General features: G+C 40.8%; 1 protein-coding gene across 2 annotated transcripts in view; it reads right to left on the minus strand.

Moving 5' to 3' along the window:
• The window catches only part of Usp6nl (USP6 N-terminal like), a 140,392-nt gene that overhangs the window by 29,575 nt on the left and 88,583 nt on the right, over positions 1–22,234 (minus strand). For both annotated transcript variants that reach the window (XM_059263541.1, XM_059263542.1), the window contains exons 6-7: positions 12,460–12,540; positions 5,602–5,709 (exon numbers count right to left, since the gene is read on the minus strand). In XM_059263541.1, the coding sequence (XP_059119524.1) occupies positions 5,602–5,709; positions 12,460–12,540 (189 nt within the window). The remainder of the gene's footprint in view (positions 1–5,601; positions 5,710–12,459; positions 12,541–22,234) is intronic.

The raw sequence follows: 22,234 nt of genomic DNA on the forward strand, positions 1-22,234 counted from the left end.
CCCATCTACTCTGCTCATGGCCCTTCCCCCTTTCCTTTCTCTTCCATGGTATCAACAGTGAGATGTAGGTCATGGAACATCTGAGGTTTGCAGGACTACGATGGCTGAGTGGTGCACTCTACAAGGAATTCTTTTTCTCTCTGGCTCAGTATTTCTTTCTTTGGAATGAGTGACTGCTTCTTGATTTGCTTCACTTTCTATATCCTTCTAGGAAACTCAACACCAAGTCTGAAGCACTTTGTAGAATTCGCAGGACATCCTAACAAACACTGATCAGTTTCTTTTCTTTCCAACTTTTGTTTTTTTTGGGTCTCACTCTTTTTGTAGCCTTAGCTGGCCTGGAACTCACTACAGAGACAAGGCTGGCCTTGAACTCGCAGAGATCTATCTGTCTGCCACTGCCTCCTGAGTGCTGGGTATAAAGACATGCACTACAGAGCAAGGCCTAGTGGCCAACTTCTTAAACTTTCTGCCGAAGCAGCCAGCCATGCCTCTGCTTGGGTGGCTTGTCCTCAGGGCTACTGCCTCCGGTCCAAGGGCTTCCTTCACCATCTACTGACGCTTCCTTAGCTTTGCTCTGAGGCTGCATCCTTGATTCCTGGGTCTTGGTTTATAGACTGCATTCTCCAATAGCTACTGTGAATGGGCACCATAGAAACAAAGGTTTGGAAACCTTGAATATCTGGTGACTTACTCTTTCAGATGACTCTGGAAGCTGCTTAAGAATTATAAATTACAAGTATTCTTGCTCAAAAGGCACTGCTTTATCATTTTCTGGCCTGTGCTGCCACTGGAATTCTTACTTTTTATGCAAGATCTTTTCTTCTCTGGAAGTTGATGGGAGTACTCCCCATGTTTGGAAGTTGATGGGAGTACTCTCTGTTTGGAAGTTGGTGGGAGTAGTCTCCATGTTTGAAAGTTGGTGGGAGCACTCTGTTTAGAAGTTGCCCATTTCTTTACTTGTTCTAGATCTAATTGCATCCAGACTTTGGCAGTTTTGTTTTGTTTTTTTTTTTTTTGTTTGTTTGTTTGTTTTTCGAGACAGGGTTTCTCTGTGTAGCTTTGCGCTTTTCCTGGAACTCACTTGGTAGTCCAGGCTGGCCTCGAACTCACAGAGATCCGCCTGGCTCTGCCTCCCGAGTGCTGGGATTAAAGGCGTGCGCCACCACCGCCCGGCTGACTTTGGCACTTTTAATCTTACAAACTCATACATCTCTCATCTCTGCAAAACTGTCTTTAATGATTCCGGATTCCTCTATCAATTTCCTCTTCCTCCCCTGCCATGATTCCATTTTCTTTCTGGAGCTTGGTTATTATAGTGTGGGATCTCCTAAGAAATCAGCTCATTTTCTTTTTTCTCTATTAGTGCTCATATCTAAGCCTTTAAATTTTATTTTCTGAAAAATTTCTTCAATTGTTATTTTCAATTAAGTTTTTCATTTCTATTTTTTATATTCTTAAGGTCTTTGTTGCTACAGAATGCTCCTTTTTATAGCTTCTTATGCTTGTTTTATGGATGCAATATTGATTTCATTTCTCTGAAGATATTAACAACAATCTTTTAGGCTTTCTTCTTATTCTATGGTGTATTTTTCTACTTGTTTTTATTTGTTTCCAATTTAAGTCCCTTTCCTCAAATGACTACTAATATTTTGTTATCTGTTTTTACTTGAAAGTAAGTCATTAAACAAAGCTGTGTGCCCAGATGGGGCTTCAGGACAGTGGGCAGTGATGTCACTGTAGAGTGGGAGGTAGCCGCGCAGCTGCAGTGCAGTCACGAGAACCCCAGGTCTATGGTTGATGTTCGTGCACATCTGGGCCAGGTGCTGCTTCACCTTCTCTCAGTAAGAGACCTACAGCCCTGGGCCTGTGCTGGAGGAGACTTACAGTCCAGACTGTGGCAGATGTTACTTCTTCCACTTTCTTATTCCTTATAGGTTTGCCTTTTTAAAACTTTGCTGTCAATTTGGTGGCATTTCTGGGGAAAGGGAACTAAACTGTGACTGTTTTGATCACCAGTGTTTAACCAGAAAGATGATTAAAATTTTCAACAATTTGTACTTATCTATGTTTAAGTATAATCATCCATAGACACACACTCATATGGATTCATTTATCATATACTGGTAATACAGACTGAGATTAAAATCAACTCTAATAAATACATACAAAACATAACTTTAACCCCTAAGTTAAGAAGGAAAAAGTGCAGTAAAGGCCATGTGGATATATGTAGAATATACATGGGCCTGACATGTATGTATGTGTGTGTGTGTGTGTGTGTGTATTTTAAAGTATGTTTTGAGGTGCGACCTTCTGTAGCTTTTTAAAATAAGAGAGTAGGCTAGGGAGTGACCCAGTAGATAACATTTTTCTAGTCTATGAGAGGCCCTAAGTTTCATCCTCAGCACTATAAAATACCCCAAAGAAAACATGAAGAATAACCACAGTATGTTCCAGAGTTTTGAAGCAGTACACACAGTAACCTGTATATATTTGGTTTTTAAGTATCTTTTATTGTTAAGGAAATGGTCAAATACAGAGGCTTCACTTATTCTAAAGGTCTCCTGGTAAAAGCTGAGATGTTAAAACATAGGAAAAAATATTTAAGACATGACAAAAAAATGTATTAAATTAAAATTTAGCTGGAGGAAAAAAAAAGACCCAAACATACCTATAATACTGGCTTTTCTCAAAGACATGTAAGTCAGAGCAAAGACCAGGGAAGTAGGGGAATGTACAGGGCAGAAATGGTACTCATGTTTTCAAGGGCTTACAAGCTAATGCAAAAGATGCAGTGAAACAAACCCAGTGCCTCCCAGCCCCCAAACAGGAGGTGAGCAGACTCTCCAGCTACCAGAGACCAGGTGATCGACATTCACAAGTATCACAGGGATACACGGAGGAATGAGCCTATAAGCCAAGACAGTGGCAGAGGGGAAGGCAGTGAGCTGAGAAAGGTCAGCAGCATCTCTGTGGGGTTCCTCCCAGAAGCCTGAGCCAGGTTCATGCTTTGGAGATTTTATAACCATGGTAGATGGACTTTCTGCCATTTTAAGGTATGCTGCTAAATTCAAGACAGACACAAATGTGATATAATTAAATTAAAAGGGAAAACACTGGCTCACAGCCAGAGCTAACTGGATTTTAAAACTTGTTTCTTCTTTGCTCACCCTGGGTGAGAAGTTACCGAACCTTACTAAGCTCAGGTTCCTGGTCTGTTAAATGAAATGATAATGATACAGAGAACAGTAGTAAAACCTGCCTGGTGCTATAATGGCAAAAATTAAGTAAGATAATCTCTGTAGAGCACTCAGATAATGTCCATAAAGTATCCTAACAAGGTCAATGCTCCTCAAGGTGAAGTAGGAAAGATGCTTCTAAAATACAGTAATACAATACTTCAAACTAAAACCAACCACATCCCAGGTAGAGAGAGGGAATCAGAAAGGTATTCCAAAGTACCTTGAAAACTCAACCCTTTTTCTCCCCGCCCCTCTCACGCTTTCTAGTCCACTGAGACTTCGTGATTTCAACTCAGTCAAGGCTTTTTTGTTCTGCTGTCTAAATGTCATGCACTACCCAGAATGTAAATGTCTCTGTCCAGTTTTATGTCCTCACAGAAAGCAACAGTTGTGGACACTACACTTGCTTATCTTTGTGTGCTGTGCAATACCAAGCAGAGCTCTGCTCCAAGAAGGGACACAGTAGTCCTCAGGTGAAGCTAAAGGCCTGACTGTATGTGTAGTGGTATTTGCTCTGCCCACGACCTTGGGCTACAGGGCCCGAAGGAGGCGGAGCTTCTTGCCATTGTATGTGACAAGAAGCACCCTACAGCCCAAGGTCATACCACTACAACTGTGCAAAACATGCCAGGCTCCATCAGAGAACGCCTCGTTCATAGAGATGTGCAGACAGAAACATAAGCCACTTTTGAAGAGGGACAAGGAAAGAGTGGTCAGGAAAAGAAAGCATGATTAAATAATGTCATGAGGGGATTAAATGCTAATTGTAATGTTTGAAGGTATCAAACTAAATAATGAGCCTGGGAGCTCTAACGCTCATTTGTTTTGTTGTTATTGGGTTACCAACTCACTCTTTTACATTAACTAGTCAGGATGACTTTATATAGGAAAAAATATATATATTAGGTTGAAGAGTCCCCCAAAGTTCATGTCTGACCAGAAGTAGTGCACATGGCCTTGTTTGGAAACAGACTTTGAAGACACCACTAAGCTCAGATGAGACCATGTGCATTACAATGAAACTGAAGTCTAATGGCCGGCCCACCTTCTCAGGGAAGACACAGACACTCAGGACATGGGACACAGAGAAGCTGCTATAGAGCTACAAGCCAAGGACCACCAACAAAGGCTGGCAGAAGGCCAGGAGAGTCTTCCCTGCAGCCTTGAAAGGCAGCCAGGTCCTGCAGTAACACTAACTTCTGAACTCTATCTTCCAGAACTGTGACAGACTGGATTGCTGTGGCTTTTAGTCACCCACATTATACCCCTTGGCTCTAGCAGGCCTGGAAGTGAATACAGTGCACAGATAAAACTACTGTGTACTCTGGTTATTTTCTATGTTCATTCATTACCCAGATATTTACTGAGCATGGACTGTATGCTGGGTACCCTGTTCTAAGTACTAGAGTTGAGCTGTATGTGCGTTCTCTCAGGCACACATCACTTTGAACATTGGTGGGCTCTAAAACCTCGATGCTAATAATAAACATCTTATCAGCAGTCTAAAATAATTTCAAACTCTAATACCCTGAAATACAAATGCACTCACTGCCTATGTGAAGTCCTGTATTCTTATAAAACTATTAACTCTTTAACTACTGCTTATTATCTTTCATTTGGCAAGCTTTCATCTGAGTCTGTACATGGGAAAGAAAGACATCAAAAGACACTAAAGTGCCTTTTACAACTGGCTGTGTTTAAATTGATTTTTCTTTTCTTCCCCATTTGTTCTGCTGTAATTCATTCTATTTAAATACATTTTTTTCATGGAACAAACTTTAAAACCTATGGATCTAAGAATCTTAGATGTAAAGTTCTTATTCTTTCCAAAAGTTAATATAAACTTAGGTTTAGAAAGAGTATGGCTACATAAAAAGGAGGTATATTTAATCATTATGCAATTTAAGGGAAAAATTCATCACTCAGTCAGGTTTAACTTCTTAATTCATAAATTATAACATGAAGACACCAAATCGTCTTGGGAACAGGGTTCCCCTCACTCAGCATTACTGAATAATCACAATGCAGGTAGGTGTTGGATAAATGGGATTCTGCTTTTACCTTCCTCGTAAACTCTAAACATGGTGTCAATCTCCTTACTAGCAGAACAATCAAATGTAAGTCAGTTTTCCTTATAAACACGCCTCAGCACACTAACTGATCCCCATCGGTGTCTAACGATCCTGGTCGATACAGACAACACTTGATCTAAAATCTGAGGAGACTGGCACTAACAGGACCAAAGCAGTAAGCGTCGAAATCTCCACACAACTTCAGGGGACAGAAGAGCGTGTCACCCTGAAAACAAAGAGAAATGATTCTGCATTTTAGAGTCATAGATAGTTTAGCTACTCACACTATAAAGGTCTCTTGTTTCTTCCTTCATCTTAGGAATCTCAAGAAGAAGAGCCCAGACTTCACCTCGGAGCTGGAGTGGAATTCCTTTGTAAATTCGTCTATGAAACTGATTAAAAGAGAAAGAAACTGGAGAAGGTTACAAACTGACGAAAGCTTAGACAGTGCCTACCATTCATCTACTGAGTATGTCAGCGATTTTTTTTCAGATATTCATGACTATTAATTTATAAATTTTAATTAGTCAATACAATTTGTCACTTCTTTTCTTTAAGGTCCTAAAAGATAATCACAGAAGGAAAAAAGAAAGAACTACCAAAGGAAAATGGGGGGGGGGGTGGGGGGGATGTCCAGAACACTTGGTGAATTGGTACACCTGACTGTTACAGAAGTGTCCCTTAGAGTTATGTGAGCAGAGCCCATGCTCTTTGGTAACTGGGAACATCTTATTTACACATTTCCTTATTAGACACCACCCCTCCCCCACACTGCTAGAAGGCGATCCAAACAGCAGAAAGCAGCCTTGCACCGAAGCATCCTCAGGAGTGAGAAAGCTTTGTCTAACCTCTTTCCTAATACCATCTCCTGTAGAATACATGGAACTCCATCTCAGAGCTCAACTGTGCACCTCGCCCTTTGTCCCTTTTCTTAAATGGCACTCAACCTATCTGATCATGCAAAACAGCTGGCAAATCTCCATCAAAGAAAGGCAGAGACCCCTTCTTACTTCTTCCCCAACTGTGTAGGGAATCAAGCCCAGAGCCTTGTACATGGTAAGCAAGTGCTCTCAACTACTAAGCTACATCCCCAGCCCACAATTTGCTTTTCAAAAAAAATTAGGCATCTAAGTAATCATTATCATCTTAGGTGCTTGAAATAGGCATTGCAATTACCCTAAGGATCTTAAGACGCAACAGACCTCCCTACCTTATAATTATGTATTTCAGGACCATTCAAAATAATATACAAATCTATTAAGGTCATTATAACTTGGAAATTAAAAAATTAATGTCTAAACAAAGAAATGATTGCTAGATTATGGCAGGAGCCACTAAGGAGGGTTTGGGATTTTACTTATTTCTTTAGACTTTACAACACCTGCATATACATAATGATGTATCTAGGAGATGAAACCCAAGTCTAAGCATTAAATTCTTTTGTTTTATCCACAACTTAAACACATAAGCTGGAAGGTTTTTTTTTTTTTTTTTTTGTTTGTGTGTGTGTGTGTGTGTGTGTGTGTGTGTGTGTGCGCACACACACATTTTTGTTTCGGGGGCTACAAGGGTACACGTGTGCAGACACACAAGTTATGCATGTGCATACACAGGCCATAGCAGTTATTCTTAATTCTTCAGGTACTGTTTATTAATTCTTCAGGTACTGTTACCTTCATCTCTTGAAACAGGGCCTCTACAGGTCTGGTACTTGCCAAGTAAGCTAGGCTGATAGACCAGCAAGCCCCAGGGATCCACCTATCTGTACTCCCCCAAACTGTGACTATAAGCATATGCCACCACACCTAGCACCTTAAGGTAATTTTATTCAGTATCTTCGGTGTTTTGACTGTGATCTGTCACATAAGATCAGGTGTGGAACTGTCTACCTGTAACATCGTGTGAGCACAACAAAGTTTTAGATTCTAGGACATTTCCGATTTCAAAATCTCACATCAAGAATGCACAATCTATATTTTAACTTTACATCTAAGAGGGAACAAATCAAATTGTCATGGTTAAATTAAGAGAAAAAGTAACAAAACTCCAGGAAGAAATAAAAATTTCAATGGCTACCAGGCTATCCCAGAGCTGAATGTTAAAATGAGTGAAAAAGAAATACTGACATGTTGTCACTATCCCCATCCACAGAACCAACTAACTAACTTACTAAATCTTACTAAGCATTTACTATACACGGGAAACGAATTTAAACTTGTTGCCATATATTTATACCATTTAATTATACCAACAACCCAACTGTACATACATGGAAAGTAAATCATAAAGAAGACAAGTAAGTTGCCCGATGACAAGTCTAAAAAGTTACTGATTATTGAAAAGAAGGGAGGTCCAGGTGGGAAAGTGCTTGCAGCATAGAGCACGAGGCCCTGAGTTCAGATTCTCAGCCCCTGTGCAAAAGCCCAGTGCAGCAACATGTGCTCATAACCCCAGTGCTGGAGAAGCAGACAGGAGAGTCCTTAGGGGTTGCTGGCTAAGACTCTAGCTGAATTGATGAGCTGCAGGCCAGTGGTAGCGAGCCTGTAACAAGAATAAGGTGGGGCTGGGGCTGTAGCTCAGTGGGAGGGTGCCTGCCTAAACTCCTAGTATGATCAAAACAAATGACAACAACAGAAAAATGAAAACCCTCCACTTGAGGCTGCTTTGACCGGGAAGGTGGCTCTGTGGGAAAGAGCACTTGATGTGCAAACCTGAGAACCAAAGTTCAAATCTCTGTCAAACACCCTGTAAAGATACCTGGGCATGGTTGTGCAGACCCACAATGCCTGCACTGTGGTAAGGGTATGGTAACAGGAAGCTCACTGTTAGCCAGCCTAGCTGAAATGGCAAATTCCGGGTTCAGTGAGAGCTCATGCTTAAGAGGATAAGACAGAGAGTGACAGAACAGAACACCAGAGTCCTGATCTGATCTCTCAGCACACACGTGCACAAGGGTAGAGGAGACTGAGGAAGATACTTGGTGTCAACCGCTGCCCCTTCCCACACGCATACGCACACACACATGCAAGCATACATAAATAAATATTATGGATTTTATATTTCTTAAGAACAAAAGTCATCCTTTTGTAACTACAGTACACTGTTCTGTCAGCTAGTTATTAAAATATATGGAAAAGTGACAAAAATGTTTTAAAATTTAAGAGTAGATAACATTAAAACAATAATATAAATGAAATTTTTTTTTTTTTGGTTTTTCCAGACAGGGTTTCTCTGTGTAGTTTTGGTGCCTGTCCTGGATCTTGCTCTAGACTAGGCTGGCCTGGACCTTACAGAGATCCGCCTGGCTCTGCCTCCTGAGTGCTGGGATTAAAGGTATGCGCCACCGCCACCCAGCAATATAAATGAACTTAAAAGGAATACAAACGCAGTATCTCTGGCATCCAACAAAATATGCATACTAAACATATAACAGAAAAACAATAAAGATGTTCTAAAATAAGTATTTTGCCGGGCGGTGGTGGCGCACGTCTTTAATCCCAGCACTCGGGAGGCAGAGCCAGGCGGATCTCTGTGAGTTCGAGGCCAGCCTGGACTACCAAGTGAGATCCAGGAAAGGCGCAAAGCTACACAGAGAAACCCTGTCTCGAAAAAAAAAAAAAAACAAAAAACAAAAAACAAAAACAAAACAAAAATAAATAAATAAAAATAAAAAAAAATAAAATAAGTATTTTTAATTACTTACAGATTTTCACATACACTTGGCCCTCCAGACTCATGGTTCTCTATCTCTAGACTTAATCACAGACAAAATTACTCAGGGAAAAACTGTTTTACAAATGCCTCGAACTTCTTTCTTGTCAATGCTGTCTAGCCAATATTCACACCACATATACACTTGGCCTGGAGACGATAGAAGCTGGGCACTGCTTACTTACAAACACTGTGCCATTTGATATGAAAGACTAGTGCATCTGCGGACTCTGGAACCACAAGGGTCCTAGAACAAGCCCCTCAGATGCTGAGGGGTGACCATGCTTGACCACTTATATAACTGACTTGCTATGGCTACACATTTTTCCTTTCATCTTGTCAATTATCACACAAGTTTTAGAAATTTTGCAAAACATTAGGCATTACATCAAAGTAGTGTCTTGACCAGCCCATAGCACAGTTTCCATCTGCTGATCTTTCAATGAGCACGGCATTACTACCTATTTTCTGTGACTACCCTGTGATACCTGTGATGTAAGCATACATCTCAAACCTACAAGGAAGCAAACAAACCAAGTTCCCTGTCACAGGAGGTAGGCCGTCAGTGCGGGAACACAAGCAACATGACCCTCACGGAAGCTTTCATGAAGGCTCAACTCTAAAACTCCAAACATTCTCCTCTAGAGCCACGTTTGTATTTCAAGACATTTAGAATCTCTCTGCATTATTACTATGTAAGCAGGGACTCTGACAAGAAAACATTCCTCCCTCCCTTTGGAAGAAACAAAAATAAAATGTTACTTTTTTACATCAGTGTAATTTAAAACAAGGTATGAATTGAAGGTGGTAATTCTTTTAGAAGGTACATTCTGTTTCACACCAAATTGGACCATATATATCATCAAATGATTCTACCACTATCGTTATGGGAGAGTGCTTTAAAATTATACATCAAAGAAATAGTTCTGCTAAAATCCCTCTTAATGGGAACTGCATTAGCTGGAGTTGCTGTCAGAGTAATAGCCTAGCAGAAGTACTCATCTTTACAGAGACTTCCTTACTTCAACAGATACATGTATACTAGAGAAGAATAAAGCCACCCAATTCTACAGATACTTTATTAGACTGCATGTGAAATTAAGTGTAGGTGTGATGCTTCGAAATTTATCCTGTCATCATCGCTTGAGCAATCTTTCCACAGAGGAAAAGGAGCTGTCAGCCGCAAGCCGATCTGAGGGTGGTGTGCTATTAAACAAGAGCACAGAAGCTGCACCTAATCTCCCACACTGAAATGATTCCTTTCAAAAATATCTTGAGTCTTAAACCCAATGTTGAAACAAAGACTCAACAACACAAAATGAACTCACTTCAGTGTAAAATAAAATAGTAAGAACTTAACTTTAAAATAAGGATATTTGGGATGCTCGCAAAGAAAAAACAATGACATTAGGTCTGTGAGACACCCCATAACCAAGAGATCGCCAGTGAACAGGTTTCCTATAAAGGCAGGCCACAGTCCACATTAACGACTGAAGAGTCCTATGATACAGCCTTTCCTGGGCTAACAGGCAGCACTTCCTATGCTGTACTAAGGTAGCGTACTTAATCCTCTCAGCAGCTCTAAAGTAGACACTGCTGTTGCTCCATGTCAAGGTAACCTTGCTGGGACAGAAAGTCATACATACAGTCAGTAAGTGACAGGCTGGAGTTTAAACCGAGACTATTCCACTTAGCTTTCTCTTAACCTCTAGGCTGCTTCTACATCAGACCTATTAAAACCCAAGGCATTCTTGTCATGTTGACGTACAATAATCTGTATTTATACAAGTGTGATTTCATGGAAAAGTATAAAGAAATACAGGCCAGGGTGGCGGCTCAGCAGGTAAAGGTGCTGCAGCCAAGCCTGAAAACCGAAGTTCAAAATCCAGAGCCCACATATGGTAGAAGAAAACTGACTCTAGCAAGCTGTCCTCTGACCTCCAAATGTGCACTGTAACACACATGCACCCATATCCATGCACACGCTACATAAATGTAATCTAAAAACTTTAAAGAGTAGGGAAAAAGGAAGGAAAAACCCTCTAGAAGTTAGTTTAGCTGTGCTTTGCTATAGGATGTTCCCCTTTTAAAAGCTTTGCACAGGTGGCTAGCTAGCACTTACTGGTGGTGTCTACAGGCCAGGCTGGTGCTGGCTTGCTTCCCTGTGTTAGCCCATCAGACCCGCATCCCTTTAAAATGAGTACAGTTACACCGTGGAGGAACTAAAGGTGAGATACCAGGGTTTGCAAGCATGAGACCAAAACCATTTTTAAAATATGAGTGCAGCATCTTTTTCCATTTTCACTATGACTTTTCACTGATGGGAGGAAGTGATGCAACAAAGCTCTCCCAATGGGCACAAACCAAGGCCAAGATAGTACGGTCTGGACTACTGCAATTACTGTGCTTTGTACTCGGTTTTCAGAAGGTCCGTTTCACGTAGGAATGTTCCTGATACAGCAAAGAAAGCACTAATTGAATTAACTCTTAAACTCTCGGGCACAGGTTGCAGTAATATGCTGACTAATGAAACTAGAAGTCCTTCTGGAGCTCGTACCACTCAAATATGATGGTTACCTCAGAAAAAGTACTCCTGAAGATGTTTGAATGACAATTTACACCAACTGTTTGATCTCCCAAAATGCCATTCTAATTGAAAGAACTAACGGACAGGACAGGCATTTTCTCACTGAGCTCTGACTTGAAGGAAAACTGTTGGCACTGTGTTGCAACTGATAACATTTGGCCTTTCAAGCAGAAACTAAACTTTGAAAGCATGCTACAGCACTCACATGGCCACCTGAGGACAATTTATTCATACGGGTTCTGGGGATCACACTCTGGTCAACAGGCTTGCGCCAGCACCTTTACCTGCTGAGCCATCTCAGCAGCCGAGGACTTCGAGTGATCTTAAAGGACTTGAGTTTTAGTTTTTGTTGGTTCCCTCTTGCACCCCTCTACTTGGTTCAAAACTTAGCATGGACTCAAGGCGAACAGCATGGGGGTTTCTGGAAGCATTTGGAAAGGAGACTGTTCTGCTTCCAGGAAAGCATTCAGAGGTCAGCTCCTTCTCCTTCTAAGCAATGTGACATGGATGTGAAACCTGGAACTGAGGCGATGATTCTGACCCCAAGGGAAGCCAGAGTGAAGGCAAAAGAAACTGAGGCACAGGAGACCTAACAGAGCAGTTCAACCCAATTATACCCGACCTCTGGACCATCCAGTATAGCTCTGACTACGGAACCACTCTGACCTGGGGATTTGACTATTTCCAATGTGAAGACTTTTAAGATAAAACATTCTGCTTCATTAAACTAAAATTCAAAAGGAATATGAATGTGAACATTGGAATAACTGAAGGAAAACTCTTACTGTGAAAATCCGCAATGAATTTAAATAGTTTCACATGGAAATAACATTCTTTTAAATACCTTCTCAGTATTCTTGTATTTTTCCCATCCTTTCAGCATTTTCAGCCATTTGGTAGTTCTTTCAATTTCCAGTTGCTTTTGCTAAAATACAATTCAAATGTAGTGTTATTGTTTGTTTGATGCTTCTTTACTTATAAATCACAACATAACAAAACCAAGGAAAATGCTTTTTGAAGTTACACTATCCCAGAGAGCAAATGCCCTACCTAACTTGTTTCTGAATGGGGTAATAAGAGACGAGCACTGACAGCAGTCGAAAGCTGAAGTTAGGAATCATACATAACACTTGAAGTGAGTGAGAAGACTGTGAAAGGGCTTGTTTGTCATTTCTAAGGCTTTAAAGACAATCACAGAAAATCCTACATATACTACAAAAGTTTTTTAAAAGGAAAATTCCAAATATTTTGCAAAGCAACAAAAAACAACTACAAACTTCAATTCTCTCTCATCTACTTTATTCTAGCACATTAATGTTTTTGATGACTAAGACCATTTCTTAAGAATTCAATATCGTTACCATGTGATTAATATATAACTAGCTCCATGCTAGAGAAATAATATACAAAAATGGGTCACAGTTGTCACCTGACACCCCTCATGGGCTGACAAAGGAGACACATGCTATGGCAGGGGCTCTGACATGAAATAAGGTTAGTGGCAAGGTCCCGTGGAAAAAGCAGTCAAAGACTATCATGGGGTTTATCTGGTGTGATGTGGGATACGTGTGTTTCTGATACCACTAAGCACCCTATGGAGCTGGCAGAAGTTCCCAAGAGTTCTAGGAAGGAAACAAGGCCGCCATGGTGAATGAAGAGTCTTGTATGTCAAGACTGACATCTGCAGCAGAGCTGAACACTGAGGCAAGGGCTTTGTTCCTCTCTTTTTGGGTTTCCAGGAGAAGAAATACTTTCCCCCTAAGAATTTTGTGGGGCCGGGCGGTGGTGGCGCACGCCTTTAATCCCAGCACTCAGGAGGCAGAGCCAGGCGGATCTCTGTGAGTTCGAGGCCAGCCTGGGCTACAGAGTGAGTTCCAGGACAGGCTCTGAAGCTACACAGAGAAACCCTGTCTCGAAAAACCGGAAAAAAAAAATTTTTGTGGAGACCCACAGAGGCTTCCTGGTAAGATCTGAACTTGCTTTACCCAGCAGGCTGCATAGGGGAATGATTGATTGCACCATGGGTGTGGTTACCAGCTGTTTGGAAGGGTCTACACTTGGCTGTGCGGTATGCTTTGATCTAGCAAGGGGGAGGTCTTTTGGCCCACCTCTTGGCATTGTTATAAAAAGCCCTTCTGAAGAGACAGAAAGGGTCTGTGGATTTTGATCCAGGTCCTCCTGAAGCTATCCTGTGTTTCTGTCTGTCTCCTTTCTGATATCTTTCTATCTAAAAGTTTCTTATTCCTCTCTCCTTCTCATAGGAACCCTTTAAAAGGTGGGAAGGAGCTGGCCTCCCACAGTATTTAGGCCTGGAAGCATAATAAATGTGTGATAAAAAGCAATGAAAAGAGAAAACTACCCAAGAAAGGCAACAGCTCTGCAGATTCATCTTACACTCCAAGGATGTACGCTCCCTTTAGCCTCATGAGGCAGGTCTGTCGCTGAGGAAGCTTAAGATACAAAGAGCTTAAGGGACAAGTCTAGCAAGGGCAGGGACACTCAGCAGGCAGGTGGGCTCTCCCTGTGCCCTGCAGTCACCTCTCTTCTGTCTTCAGCTGCCATCCTGTCTTCTTTCTAACACAGGCAACCATGCTTCCTGAATGAAATCTATGGCCCCTTCCGACTGGCTTCAGTCCAGCCTCCAACAGGCAGGCAGTACGCTGGCAGATGGTACACACCCACCACCAGTAATTTTAGATCTGAAAGCATAAATCCCCAAGGAAAATCCTGAATTTAAGAAAAGATCCTCACCAATGAGAATGTTTTTATAGAATTTACCTTTAGGTATATTCATAAAACTCTGTAATTACTTTCTAACTCTTTAAAGTTTTTTATGAGTTTTTATAATAAAAGATGATCACTTGTGAGCAAAAGAACATTAATTCCCATTTTTCAAAAGGCTAAACAGTCTTTATTATATTATTAGTGATAAAATGATGCAGATGGTTCTAGAAATATGTTTAATTTTAAAACTCAGTGGGGCACTGAAATCTAATTAATGTTTCACTAAATATGACTTTAGAGAAGGCCAAACTGTGAAGAACTAGAGACTTATCTAAGCTGCCATTTGCTGTGTTTTTGTTATCCCGCATTCCCTCCTCTGACTTCTTAAAGCCCAATCCCCTTCTCTACCAACACGAAAACACCCAAATGATCCAAGTCAGCATAAGAGCATAACACACACTTCACCCAAGCAGCCCTATGTGATCTAGACATCTCTTGCCAACTTTCACTTTTATTTCTATGAATTACCAATAAATCACTTCAAGAAGTAGTCATTCTTTTCTTTTTAAGATACACTTTTGTATATTAATATTTGTCATATATTAGAGTAGTTCAAATGTTCTGCGTCCTGCAAGAACAAGACATACATATACATACCATTTGAAGAACCATTAAACATACTTTTCTTTATACATATAAAAAAATTAAACCTTGGATAATCTCCTAGTGTAGGAATTTAAACTTAGATACTAGCTAAGGTAAGTGCTGAGTCCGCAATACTATCATTTCACTACCCTAGACTTGATACAGAAAGTCTCCCTCTCTGTTCTAATCAGTAATTCACCGTTAAAACCTACTTTCTTACCAAGTATACTGAAGCTCACTGTTCTAACGATTATCTCAACGAAGTAACTGAAACCACATATGACAACTGTGAACTGAAGTGCCCTAGAAAGACAGGCTACAGAGCATCAAAGTCACAGGTTCATCTATACCAAAATAAAAATAGAACACAACAGCGTGTCAGGATTTCTACCTGAGATTTTAACAGACACTTTCAACTCAAATCTGTTGTCCTGAACTGCTAGTTATTCCTAACACATAATCTACTGCCATGCCTCTCTGACCAGGGTCTGCCATTTGTCTGCTTAGTGGTGCTTTCCCTCACCACCTGTGACGGCTCGTGCTTACTGTCAACTTGACAGGATGTACAGCCGCACAGGAGACAGAACTCTGAGTATAACTGGGAGGGAGTTTCTAAATTGAGGTAACTGAGGCTGGTTGGGGTCTGAACCTGAATAAAAAAGGAGAAAGCCCCAGAATTCATCTGTTTCCTGTGACTGCCATGTGACCAGATGTTCACACTACTGCCACCATGACTTTCCCGCCATAGTGGACTACACCTCAAACTGCCAAAACAAGCCTTTCCTTAAGTGACTTCCGTGAAAGAGTTTGTCAAAGCAATGAGAAAAGTCACAGGTATTCATCTGGCAGTACCTTTTGTAACTTCTCAAGATCCAGTTCAAACATCCAAGGTCCAGAGCCTCTCTCAAATGCCTCCATGTTCAAGCTAATTCAATTATTCCCTCAGCATTTAGTGGCATGGACCAAGGCCCAGCTTAGTCAGAGTTCTGCCTCTTCCTGTTTGTTTCCCTTGGGGCAAAGCACTTGATCCTTCTTTACCTTGGTTCTCTGTTCTTCAGAATGAGAACTACAATTATTGTTGTACTTGACACATGTACTCTAGCTGCTTAAGTGCTCAAATCACGATTATTAAAGTATTAACTCCTCGACCACAGAGACCAAAGCATATTATATATATATTTGGTTTTTTCGAGACAGGGTTTCTCTATGTAGCTTTGTGCCTTTCCTGGAACTCACTTGGTAGCCCAGGCTGGCCTCGAACTCACAGAGATCCACCTGGCTCTGCCTCCCAAGTGCTGGGATTAAAGACGTGCGCCACCACCGCCCGGCTGCATATGTTTATATTTTAATTTCATTCCCTAAGACAGCAGTTGTCTAAGAGAGCTTAAAACAACATATTAAACAGTTTCCATAAAGCAGGACATCGGCAGCAATGTGAAATAATTCATAACGTCCTGTGGCTCCAAAGTAGAGTGGGAAAGAGGATGACTATGAACTGTTGCTGTAAGTAGGAACTTCACCACGTAATATAGAAGAAACCATAAGAAAGTATAATAATACCCCTATGTAGCACAATGGTAGAAAGAATGTCATGTGGCAGACAGCTTCCAAAATGTGACAAAAAACCACAACTGCTGGTGTGTATGAGAAGCCTATAGAGCATGGATTCTGTTGACTTACTTTTGACTTTAAACACCTTACTTTTATTAATTTTCATTTTGAAATATTTCAAACCTACATGAAAACTAAAAGAAAACCACATCATATGTTTCTATATGTTTCACAAAAATCTAACAATTATTAATTGTTGGGTCCCACCCAACTATCACACAGTCCTTGAAGGAAGGAGTGAGGATTAAGAAATAATAGATATGAAAACTAGAGACATAAAGGATAACACCTAGTGTAATAGATGTAAAAGAAAAAGAGACACAGGATAGCTTTGGGAGGGCTCTGGGTCAATACCACATCACCTCGAGTTTATTCCTAATGGGCTTTTTATACACCAGCAAGGGGAGAGGCAAAAGACCTCCCCCTTCCAAAGTCAAGGTACAAAGTACAAATAAGTGTAAACCCTTCCTTAATTTTCAAAACACCTGGTGACCACGCCTTACAGCAAAGGATCTTATAATTAGGCCTTGAAATATAAGATACCTGGTAACCACGCCTTTGGCCAAAACAGCCTATTATACAGCCTTATGGGGCAAAGCAAACTCTTTGACCTGAGTCAAGAGGGAATAAGGCCTCACTATGGAGTCTCTGTGGGCTCTCACAATTAATCTTTTGCCAGATTTCATTTATTTCTCTGTTTGGGTTTTGTGGCAAATTCACTATAAAGTCACAGACATGAGCATATCATATCTAAATATTTCCAAGGATGCAGCCATTTAAGAACAAAAATATTTTATCCTCATCATTGTACCATTCTTATATCCAAGAAATTTCAATTCAATCATTATCATCTCATAGCCTATACACTACATTTTCTATTTGTCTTCAAATGGTAGTTTGGTGTGTGTGTGTGTGTGTGTGTGTGTGTGTGTGTGTGTGTGTGTGTGTGTGTCAAAGCCGGGGGCTGAACACAGGTCTCATACACTGACTACAGCTATGTCATAAAGCCTCCATTAACATCCCTCAGCTATGAGGTTTAGACAGCTTCCAGGCTGGTAATCACCTGGCATTCTCAGTAGGATCTCACACTCAAGGAAGGCATGGAAGCTCTGTACCTCTGTTCCTCACCACATGCATATTCCATTTGGCCATTCCTGAGAAGATTCTTTTTTTAGTAAATTTAAGTTCTGTGAGCTGCCCTAGCAAACCCAAACAGCAGGTTACGTGAATCTTTCATCTGTACACCATAGGTTAAAATCTGAGCTCTCAATCTGCATTAACAAGGGGGCAGTCTGGTGAGAACTGAGCTGCAGATCTGTAACAACTCTCCACTGGAGGAACTGCTTGCATATGGGGAGAAACTCAAACATACGAGGTGCTCCATATAATGCAAACGATAAGACTAGTTGTACAAAGTTTGTTTTTTGCCATATGTCATCAATAAGGACATGTGAGTAAAGCTGCTGCGAGTCACCCATGCCTAGATCTCACCAGCAGAGGTCAGGAGAGGATAGGAAAGTATGCTTTGCTGTTGGAAAGTAAGGTCACTTATCACAGATGACTTAATGCTATGTATGTAAAACGAAGGTGTACTTTTTAGAAGAAGTAAGGGGAGGGGGGGCCCGCCTGGCAAGACGGTTCAGGGATAAAACACTTGCCTACCACCAAGCCTGAGAACTTGAGCTCAATCTTCAGGATTCACATGGTGGATGCAGAGAACCAACCACCAAAAGTTGTCCTCTGACCTATACATGCCTACAGTGGCACATGTGCATATATGCATATGTATGCATACACACAATAAATAAAATAAAAAATTTAATAATTTAATTAAATTATAATTTAATAAAAGGCTCTCATATTTTATATATTATGCAGAATACTGCACTGCACTTCATGGCTTTATCTATGAAAATTCATAGTTTTATATAACCTTTCCTCCTTATTAAAGACATCAATAAGCTCAAGGAAATAATATAATCCATTATTAATATTGTTCTCTACAGGGTAAATATAATGAGTGTGTTTATTTGTTTAAGTGCCTGTTTGGGGGAACCCAAATCATTTTGCAAACACCACATTAATCCTCTTATGAGGGAGGTTTACTATCTCTCTTTTAAATGGAGAAGGGCCTGCCATAAAACAACTCTGCATGGGCAGAGTTAGAACTGAAGCCACGATTACTCGACCAGACAAACAGCAATTCAACAGTCTTCCTAAGCACCAAGAAGCACGGCTCAGCTGCATGCTTTACAGAGTTTAAGCGTCAGCAAGCCAATCATTTTTCTTGATCTGACTCAATGAAAAACACAGATAAACCTTTATTACCTGTCTAGTAATGGTAGAGCTTGGCCATACATATAAGCAGACACTATAGAATGCTAGTTTCTAACCTTAGACTATTTTGCATGCGTCTGAGTTTTTAGTCCATATATGTATTATATAATTATACAGTTATTAATATATTACATACTGATTATTATATTATCTATTATATATGGATCTGGTGAAATAACAGGAAAAGTCAGAGCCGCTTGCTGCCAAGCCTGACAACCTGAGTTGAATCCCCAGTATCCACCTGGTGGAAAGAGAGAACCAACTTCCAATGTGTGCTGTGAATACACACACAAATGTGCACACACACACATATGCAAGCATGCATATATCCACGAGTGTATTCACAACCAATAAATGCAGAAAAAATTAAAGCAGATCATAAAGTAAAAAGTGCAATGTGTGAAAGGGCTCTAAGGAAGAAACTACCTCAACAACTACCTCAGAATCCTCGCTTATCCCAGTAAAGGGCTGACAAGCAAATATATAAATACGCTCTCATCTTAATAGTTTTTTAAAAAGTGGTAAGGAAGGTTTCACAGTGTACCTCTGGTGGCTTGGAACTCTATGGAAGCCAAGCTGGTCTCAAACTATAGAGCTTTACCTGCCTCTGCCTCCTGAGAGCTGAGATTAAAGGTGTGTGCCACCATGCTTGAAAGTTCAAGTAAATCATTAAGGCATACACAGATTACCTTTTGGTGATTCCCTATTATATTAAGACTTTAGCCGGGCGGTGGTGGCGCACGCCTTTAATCCCAGCACTTGGGAGACAGAGGCAGGCAGATCTCTGTAAGTTCAAGGCCAGCCTGGGCTACAGAGTGAGTTCCAGGAAAGGCACAAAGCCACACAGAGAAACCCTGTCTCGAAAAAACAACAACAACAACAACAACAACAAAAAAAAGACTTTAAATAGGAAATTAATTATATATATACTTGTATTGGGTAAGAATCTTATCATACTGTTCAGTCTTATAAAAAATTAAACAAACTTAATTTTTAAGCATGTACCCTCTGCTAATTTGCCTTACATTTCTTCTTTACTGGCACATTTTTTGACTTATCTAATTACTGGCTTGAAGACTCTAAGGTTTCTCAACAACAACAACAACAAATAGTGAAGGAAGAGTTGGAGAGAGAGGTCTATACTAGATTAATACATTTTTATTTTGCCAAATCAACCTAGCCTTTGTTTAAAAACAAACAACAGTTTCAATTCTTTTCTCCCTAACTTTATCTACAGACTCTCCAGCAGCTTTTTATGTCAATATATTTAATGTTATAAAGTGGTATGTGACTCAAATAGATTACAACCTAGTGGGAGAAACAAAGTAAGAAATCTTCAAAGTATCTAACACATCAATTGTGTCATGTCCAATACAGAAAACAAACAAAGAAGATAATTAACATCAGGGAAGAAGTCCCCAGTTTTAGGTTAGATGAACAGTCATATTCTATAAGTGACACTATAGTAAGTTTTTGCAGCTAACTATAAGGACAGCAAAACACCCCACAAGAGGAAGGAACTCTGGCCCACCCACACTTTCAGGAGACACTAGGGAGCCAGCAGCTGAATGAAAGGAGGCAGCACAGGGCAAAGAGTGAGGCCCTGCACAGCCTTGGGAAGCGTTCTTAGCACTTGGGCCTTACTGTGGATGGATCAGGGAAGATACTATGACCTTCTGATAAGAAAGTGGCGTGACTTTAACCCATTTTAACAGGAACATTCTAACTGTGTGAGCTGCTGAAGGATGTCTTTCTGCATGCTGTGAATATGTGTTGCTCTGATTGGTTGATAAATAAAGCTGCTTTGGCCTATGGCAAGGCAGCTTAGAGGCAGGTGGGAAATCCAAGAAGAGAGAAAGGAAGGAGAAAGGCAGAGTCTAGAGACAGACATCAGCACCACAAGGAGAAGCAAGATGTAAAAGTACCGGTAAGCCACAGTCATGTGGCAACTTATAGATACATAGAAATGGGTTAAGTTATAAGAGCTGGCTAGCAAGAAGCCTGCCACATGCCATACAGTTTGTAAATAATAATACAAGCCTCTGTGTGTTTACTTGGGTCCAGGCAGCTGCGGGACACAGGTGAGAGAGATTTGTCCAGAACACAGGCAGGCAGGACACAGGAAAACTTACAACTACAGTGAGGAGATAAGACTGTGAGAGAAAGGGGCAAGGACTGAGGTAGGAAGACAGGAAGCTCCAGAAGAAAAGTTACAGTGGACCTGGGTAGCAGAAGTAGAAATGAAGTCAACCAATTCTGAATAGACCTGGATGGCAAAGCTCACAGCACTGGTTGAGAGATGCAATGGGGTCTGGGAGGAGTCAAAGACAACTCAGAAGACTGTGGGCTGCAGTCTGGAAGAAGGAGCACCCACTCACTGTGATGGGGACATCTGTCTATAGGACATATCTGGGGACCAATATTGCTAGGCCAAGGAAAAGATCAAATTCAAAATCTAAAGTATGGATTTTGTGACTCTGAGAGGGGGAGGGAGGGAGGAAGGGAGGCCGGCAGCCCTTGAGTGAAACTATCCTATGTTAGAGACTATCTGGAATGGCTACAATAAACTCTGAGCTGAGGGGATGGAGGTGAGGACATCAGTGGATCAGATGACTAGTGAAGCAGGGCACTACACAAAAAGGGACTGTCAGAAGACAGAAGCAGTATGTTCACCTAAGGCATAATTCACAAGATGGTCACCATCAAGCCTCTTCCTTCTCATATACTCTTGATCTACACACTGACCGCCAGCCTACAATTCATTTCAGCAGTACTAGAGACCTGAGTACCATCAATCATCTCCCATCTCTTATCTCAAATGACTTTCCTCTAGTCACTGGACAGAGGGCTTCTCAGCCAGAGGAAAAAAAATGCTTTCCATACTCCTGGGATTCTAAGCAGTAGCTGGTCCAGGGTAAGACACACATTACTCAGCAATGTAGCTGTAAAGTCCCTGTCAAAGCATCTATGCTATGGTGCTGCCAGAGAATCTGGCAGGCTCTCATCTGCAGGAAGTGCTCACAGTTGTTCTTCATACATACAAAATAACAATTCTGTTTGCATCTTAAGGTTTTCTATAGTCTTGATTTTCAGAAAAATTTGATCTTAGAAAATTTTCCTAAAATATTTTTCAAATTATAATTGCAATTCCACCCTCAATGCCTGAAGCTCAGCCCCGTTCCCAGTAGTATACACACAAACAAAATACCTTCACTTTCATCTACAATTCATTTTGGAAGAGAAATGGAGGAGTAAGGAGATTCTGAGCAATTAAAACTTCCAATCCCTACTTCTCATGTAAT

This window comes from Peromyscus eremicus, chromosome 5 (genome assembly GCF_949786415.1).
Source record: "Peromyscus eremicus chromosome 5, PerEre_H2_v1, whole genome shotgun sequence".
Lineage (NCBI taxonomy): Eukaryota > Metazoa > Chordata > Mammalia > Rodentia > Cricetidae > Peromyscus > Peromyscus eremicus.